The 8,403-nt window shown below is 27.6% G+C and overlaps 1 protein-coding gene across 2 annotated transcripts; it reads left to right on the forward strand.

The window, feature by feature from the left end:
- The first annotated feature begins 4,641 nt into the window (after positions 1-4,641).
- LOC133030827 (uncharacterized) lies at positions 4,642-8,143 on the forward strand. 2 transcript variants are annotated; one of them, XM_061103739.1, is made up of 4 exons: positions 4,642-4,773; positions 5,013-5,489; positions 6,182-6,780; positions 7,533-8,143. In XM_061103739.1, the coding sequence occupies exons 1-4, from the start codon at positions 4,716-4,718 to the stop codon at positions 7,953-7,955; spliced, it is 1,557 nt and encodes a 518-aa protein (XP_060959722.1). In that variant the 5' UTR covers positions 4,642-4,715; the 3' UTR covers positions 7,956-8,143. The 2 variants fall into 2 exon arrangements, with proteins under 2 accessions (XP_060959722.1, XP_060959723.1); XM_061103740.1 differs by having other exon boundaries at positions 5,016-5,489.
- Positions 8,144-8,403: the final 260 nt, after the last annotated feature.

The raw sequence follows: 8,403 nt of genomic DNA on the forward strand, positions 1-8,403 counted from the left end.
ATGTTGTCAGTTTTTTCATTTTAACTTGCCTAGTTCTTCTAGTTATTGTATAAATACTGATCTCAATTCATTCAATAAAGTGAGATGTTCAATTCTTTCTTTTTTGTCTCTGTGTTCTTTAGTTTCTTTGTACTCTGTTTTACTACATGGTATCAGAGCAATGGGATTACAAGCATAAACCATAGACTGTGTTGATTTGGTTACATCTGGTTCTTGGACATGATCAACAAGCATATACAACCCTTCTTTAAGCATTCACTTAAGCAGCACCTTCCCAGTTTGTTTGTCGTTGACAAAGCAACATGTTTTGTGAAATTCAAGAAACACATCATTATCACGAGTTAGTTGAGATACACTAACTAAATTTTTTGTCATTTTAGGAACATGAAGCACAAAATTCAATCTAAGAGGTATTGAATTAATAGAGGATAAATTGCTAGATCCAATATGAGAAATTGACAATTTCTTACCGTTTCCTACTGCTACACCTTCTGATCCAGTGTAGGTGACTGCAGTGTCCAAATTTTCAGTACCACAACTGATTTGGTTGGTGGCACCAGTTTCCACGAACCAGCTTGAATCATCTCCAAAGTCAGGCAAGAATGAAGTAGCATAGGCTTGTGGATCATAGTCAAATTCATGCTCTGTGACAAGAGCACGAGGAGAGGGGTTAGATGTGTGAGCTGGTTGACTAGTTGTGCCTGGTTTGGGAGGAGCCCAATTCTTGTCAAACATGTAATGGCACACAAGGGTAGTGTGGCCAAATCGAAGACACAATTGGCACTGGGGCATGTTATTTTGATTAACTCCATGAAAGCCTCCACGATTGCCAATCTTGGAGCTTTGTGGTGGTATGCAAGAGTTCTTGAACCAAAGAAGGCCACATTGGCTTGTAATTTCATGTTGAGATCAGTGATTGAGTTCTGATGTTCTAGGCGGCTTTCATGCGAAAGAGGCAGAGCCTGCATCTCCTCAGGAGTAAGAGTGTCACTTTGTGCAGTGATGCCTGAAACAACAGAGTCGAATTCAGGTCCAAGTCTATTTAGCAGCTGAAGAACAACATCTTGATCTGGAATTGGTGATCCAACAATAGCTAGAGAGTCCGTGATCGACTATATCTTGTCGACATAGTCAGAGATCGATAAACACATTACAAAATTATCGCTTAATAAAACAAATCACAACTATTTACTTTATTCCAATTTAACAAACCACCAGTTTGAAACTCAACTTGACGGAAACTTTCTAACTCAACACCAACTCAATCTCGACTAAGAACACACAAATAATATTATACTAAATATAACAAACATATACCATGTATTATATATACTTTAGGGTCGGAATTTGAGTATTGCTATTTAACATTTTAAAGTGTCTAACAGTATACTGATGTGACGTTTTATAATTGGTTAGCAATTTTTATTATATTATTTATTAAAATTAATGTGTGAAACTTATCTAATATTAAAATGTACCAATAATAATATATATGTCACTTCCTATGGTGCTTCACACTCTTTAACATTTCTTTAAGAATTTATATGTCAGTCCCTTTAGAAGGAGATTATTAATTAATGTATATTACGGCATCCGGATAATTATTTATATATGTAATGATGTACATATTGTTTAGAAAAATCCTAGAGGTTAGAAGAAAACAATAGATATCCACCTCATTCATATACCTAATACAATAAATATATACATATCCAATATTGTTTCTCATGTTTTTTAAGAATGTATTTTATATATATATTCATATACCTAAAACAACGTTCGAGAACACACTATAGTACTGTTGGTTGCATATCACGCATGCCACATTATAACATGCATTCTAAATCTGATGAGGTCATATATATTCTCTTGACAAAACACAACCTTATTACAACTCCAACGTTTTTTATTAGGGAAAACATATATCGAGTAATTAATAACCTATATTATAAGAATAATAATAATAATAAATAAATAAATAGATTACTATACACAATACACTAGTGATCATCATTATCAACGAAAAGTGGCATGACATTGTAATATGAGTATTGCTAAAACATATTATTAATAGTGCTTACACTACTAGAAAAAATACATTTAGTAACATTTTTTTTAACTAAAGAAATTCAAAATGCAACACTTTTAAAAGTGTTGCCTCCTAATGTGTTGCTAAAAGGCTAAGTCTTTGGCAACATTTAAAAAAGTGTTACCATATACTTACTTAAAAAATGATGACAACACACCTTACAACAACACTCATAATAAAAGTGTTGCTATATAGAGTATTTTTTTATTTTTATTTTAAAAATAAAATTAAAATTATTTTTTCAGAATAAATTTATAAATTAATTAATTAATCAAATTTCATTACATTAATTCAATTATATTTAGTATGTAATTAACAAAAATAAAAAAAAAATCAAAATTTATATTGCATTTAATAATTTACGTTTACAATATGCAATTCCAATTTAATATAAAAGTACAAACTTATTTTTATTCTATGAATATATATACCATTATACATTTGATTACATAGGCATTCTAAGTAGAGCAAAATGTTAGAGAGAGAAATACTATTCATCTTCTAGCTATACAAATTTTCTCATAAGCTAAAAGTTGTTCAAATTTTTTTGTCTTTTTTGAATCAAGATCCACTCAATTTGTGAAAGAAACACCTGCAAGGAATAAAAATAAATTATATTATCATTATTTAAAAAAAATCAAACATTAATAATATAGCACAAATTCATCAAATATATATAACATTATACCTACTAAAGTAATTGTACTGATAAAATTCTTGACAAATTATTTTGCATGTCGAACACCCTCAACACCTATTTTTGCAACATGATTGCATATGAAAAATCAAAATTATTAGAAGAAGGTGAAACTTTGATTAAAATTGAAATTAAAACAAAAAAAGAAAAATATGTAGATACCTTATGTGAACCAAAATGTAAATTTTACAAATTGTTTATGCTCATCCCATCTCAAACATAATGCAATCATTTGATTATTTAAAAATTAATATTTAATAATTTCTTGCTATCAATGGTGGATTTCTAGAGAGGAAGCTATTGTAATTTTTTTATGGAGTTCTTTTATAAAAGATATGGGTAGTTAAAATTGAAAGAAGTTATTGTCCACTACCACTATGATTGATACGGTTGAATTCAATTAAATTATTTTTTTTATTAAAAACAAGAAAAAATCATTTAATTTATAATTATATGTGGCAACATTTATATTGAGAGTGTTACCTTTTATTATTTATTATGAGTATTGACAACGTTTATCAAAAAGTGTTGCTATTAGTTATTATTCTCTATTTTTAAAAATTAATTATTCAAAAATATAAGTTTATTAGCAACACTTTTTCTATTAGTGTGTGTAATTCTAAAAATATATAAGTTAACAACACTTTTTATTCAAGTGTTATTGATTAAGTGTTGCTAAATATATTTTTTGTAGTAGTGTTAGTAACTTTTCCGGTATTATACCGAGTTTTATATAATTTACGAAACTTTTAAGTAATATTGCTAATCAATGGTGAGATGCCACTTATAAAAAATATCGAGCACTAAAAAGGGTAAATAGTATTTTAAACCCTGTGTTTTGTAAAAATTACTAATTGGACCCTCTGCTTTGTTAAATGACTAAATGGACCTTGTATTTTTCAAAATTATACAAATACGACCCTAAACTGATTTTATGTCAAAATAAAACTTAATAATAATCTAATCTAAAGATATTATGACAAAACTGGTTACATTTTCTGTCTCTATTCGGGTTAGAAATTGTCTTAAAATTGGTATATATTAAAAAATAAAATTGTTGAAAAGTAAGCTCAGGGTCCTATTTTTACTATTTTGGAAAGAGAAATGCTAAAGGGCACTAGTGGTGCTTAGCACCCTCCTATGTGTCAATATCGTTATTAGTCCAACTAAGTATCGTGTCCTATATAATTTAATATAATAGCTTTTAGGGAGTATCACTAGCCAATCACAACGCGACATGTCGAGAAGGTGCTAGGCACCACTGGTGCCCAATAGCAATGCTCTTTTGGAAAATATAAGATCTATTTTATCATTTAATAAAATATTTAATAAAACAGATAGTACAATTAGTAACTGTTGCAAAACACAAAATCTAAAATGACATTTATTACCCACTAAAAATGTCCAATAAGAATGCTCTCGTAATAATTAATGGTAGCAATTCAATGTTAGTTTTTTTTTTTTATTAAATATATATGTATTACTGCTATAACCACTCCACTTATAGACATTATTGTTTATTTGCATTAATTAAAAATATATAATATATATAATTTTCTTTTCTCAAACAATGAGCCTTTCGGTTTATGGGTTTCTGTATGAGACCACAGAGCTAGACGTTACATTTTTGTACTAATATTATACTCATAGTTTGATATAATTATATATAATAAAAATAACAAATGAAATCAATTAAAAAATTTAAGCTATACGTATGTACATTACATATTGGCAATATTGAATAATTGTTATCTTTAATTCGGTCTTATATTACACATTTCTATAATAATTATTTTATTATTATTATCTGGGAATTGGGTAATATAAAACAATGGATTCCATGAGAGATCTGTTCATACAAATTGTAGCTTATTAAAAGCCATAACATAATTAAGCTATAGCTAATATTAATAAAGATAAACATTAGAAATGGGAGCTAATTATAAGAGGATGAGGCCATTGAATTATCTAATATCACCAGATTCTAGTAAGTACATATATATTTTTATTCTTTATAATTTATGATGAGTTTTGGTATAAATGGTATTTTTTTTCTTTTGTTTAATTTGTTAGAAAGACTATGATCTTAAAATTACAAAAAGAAAAAATAAATAAATTGATTTCTTCCATCTAAATAAATTTATTGTACAACTAATTAATAATAATTAAAAATAAATGATCATGATTGCGTGATCTTAATTAGTAATTCATTTATTACATTTTTAGTAGAAGCTCAAGAGAAAAATCATTCCATCTGTATAGCCCTATACAATGCTGCTCTAAACAACGATTGGAAAGCAGCTGAGAAAATCATAAGCGTAGACACTCGAGTCAAAACAGCTGCTATTACAAAATTAGAGGAAACTATTCTTCACGTCGCTGTAGGAGCTCAAAATGTTGAGTTTGTGGAGAAATTGTTGAAGTTGTTGAGCGACGAAGATGTATTGTTACAAGATAGTAGGGAAAATACCGCGTTTAGTTATGCCACGGCTTCTGGAAATGTAATGATTGCACAATTGTTGATGAGGAAAAACGAAGGCTTGCCTTTTATTCAGGGAGGAGAAGGAGTGAGCCCACTTTACTTGGCTGCCTCTTTTGGTAGAGCTCAAATGGCTTCTTTTCTATACCCTAAAACCATTCATATTTTACAAGTTGGTGAACGTAAAGGCCTTTTCTTACAATGTATCAATTTTGGCATATATGGTAAGTTATGTTATAAATATATAAGCATATGCATATATATTTTAATGTTTCGAGAATTGGGAAATAATAGTTTTATAACATTTTAAGAAAATTCAGTACTGTTTAGATAAGGGAAATTATTTTGTGACTAAATTATTCAACTATTTGTACTCTTAACCACTCTTAATCACAAGTTGTCACTATTTTATTCATTTTAATTAATTATTTACAAAAAAAATATATATTTTGTGTAGGATAGTCTCCTTTTTTGTATTGGTATGGTATGACTTTATTTTAGGCATATATAAATTAATTTAGAATTTTTTTACGGTGTTTATTGTAGAATTGGTAGACTTTAGCAATTTGTTAAAAAAATTCAAATAATTTACCGTGTTCAAATTAGGGTTCAAAAGCATGTTCCATGCATGCCTTTTCAAATACTCATGAAAAGCGTAATTCTTCTGAACAATTATTTTGTCATCGTAAAGTATTCAAATTTTTTCAAAAATTTCAAAGAGGCCAACATATATTATGACTACATAACGAATTTTGTAATAGAAAAAATAAATTATGTTTGATTTATGTGCTTAAAATAAGGTCACGCACGTTGTATATATAAAATTAGGAGACTATATATCCTACCATAAATATTGTAAATAGAAATATATTTTAGGCATATAACAATTTTACATTAAGACAAACTCTTTTTGCAGATTTAGCTTTGAAAATGTTCAAAGAGGACATATCGCTGGTTAGGGCTCGCGATCTGAGTAACAACACCGCTCTTCATATTTTGGCTGGGAAACCTAAAGCGTTTCCCGAGCAAAATAAATATATTTGGATGAAACATTTGATGAAATCATCAAACAATGATGATCATCATGATCACATGAATGAGAGTAGTAATGAAGCCCTAAAACTTGTGAGAGAGCTTTGGAGGGAAACCCTAAACAATAAAGATGAAAATTGCTTTAGACAAATTATTGATACACCTTCAAAACTGTTATTTGATGCAACTGAATCTGGAAATTTCATGTTCTTGTTTGAGCTCATTAGGGTTTGTCCGGATTTACTTATAGAAAGAAATGAAGATGATCAAACAATATTTCATGTTGCAGCTCTAAAAGGCCATAAAAGAATCTTTAATCTCATCCATGAAATTGGCTTCAAAAAGGATATTATTACATCTATGGAAGACAAATTTGGTAATAATTTATTACATCTTGCTGGAACATTTGTGGCTTCAAGTCATGAATATGATTATGGGATGAGAAAAATATTACAGCTTCGACAAGAGTTTGAATGGTTCAAGGTGATATATATATATATAATGTATACCATATATGGTGATTCATATATAGTAATAATAATAATTTCTTGAAAATAAATTTTTATTTTTTGAATTATATATGTTTATGTATATCAAAATGAAAAAGAAAAAGAAATATATTAGAGTTTGTTCAGTAAAACTTTTGTTTTTGAATTTTTTAAACGAGAAAAATATTTAATATTTTGTTTTTAAAAATGAAAACATATTTTGTTATTATTTTTGTTTTTTAATTTTAGAAACGAAAATGAAAAAAGTGTTTGGTAATTTTTTTTATTTTTATGTATTTTTTGTTTTTTTTAAGTGATGAGAAAATGATGAAAGATAAAATGAGAAAAATATTAATAAATAAAATTATAAAATAGGCAATGATTAAAAAATTGTTTAAATAAATTTTAAAATAATTTATTATTATTTTAAAAATAAAAAATAACGAGAAATAATTTTTCTAAATATATTTTCTAAAAATACTTTTTACTTTAAAAAATAAAACAAATTACTGTTTAGATAATTGTTACAGAAGGCAATGATCCATTTTTTGAACATGTAAACTAGATAGCAATATTACTACTATGTTAATTTACTATTTTTCTTTTTTTAAAAGAGTACCTTAATTAGGTACCAATATCAAATGACAACTATTATTAATTGGGGAATAATTAATTAAGGATTTGTCTTTTTATTTTAACAAATATATAAATATAGAGATATATATATATCTTCTTTGTCACGTGCAGGAAGTGAAAAAGGTTGTAGAACCATATTATATAGAGAAAAAAAATTCAGAAGGATTAACAGCACAAGACTTGTTCAATAAAACTCACAAAACATTGTTTGGAGATGTAGAAGATTGGATAAAAAGTACAAGCTCATTGTGTATGACCCTTTCAACAATTATTATTATTGGGATTTTTATTGTCTCTTTTAATAATAATAATGGGCCAATAATTAGTGGAAGAGTCTCCTCTCCTCTTCTCATCTCTTCATTGTTTGCCTCTACAATCTCTCTAATAACCTTTTCTTGCACTCTCATCACTACTTATTGGTATGGAAACAATATGGATACCCTAATTTTGTTGTTCATTGTTGGAATCGCGGCGCTCTTCGTTTCGGTTATGACAATGGTGGTGTCTTGTGCGAGAAAGTTTACTCAAGTTTAAATATGTTTGTAGAAATTAAGAAATCTTTCATGTAGAACATCTAATAATATATACATGTTGTATTATAAAGTTTTTTTTTACATCATCTAATTTCTTGAATGTAGGTTGGGTCTTACCTTTTTGTGTGAACCATGTAATATATAAATAATAAACAGAATTTTTCATTAGAAATTAATCTTCTCGTACTTTTTATTAATCTATTAGTTTTTTTAAAATAATATGTTGATGTGGTTATGAGCTGTAAATTCACACACTATGAGGGTGATCTATTCAACAAAATTAAATTTCCAAAATTTGTTTGTGCTAGATTACACTACAACAAAATATACTTTTCATCTTTTCTTTTAGTGTCTCACACAATTGGTGTAAGACATTAAAACTTAGACAAAATTTTAAATATCTAAATTTTAGAGACATTAAAAGTTTTTCATAATTATGACTAGACATA

The sequence above is a fragment of the Cannabis sativa genome, chromosome 9 (genome assembly GCF_029168945.1).
Source record: "Cannabis sativa cultivar Pink pepper isolate KNU-18-1 chromosome 9, ASM2916894v1, whole genome shotgun sequence".
Lineage (NCBI taxonomy): Eukaryota > Viridiplantae > Streptophyta > Magnoliopsida > Rosales > Cannabaceae > Cannabis > Cannabis sativa.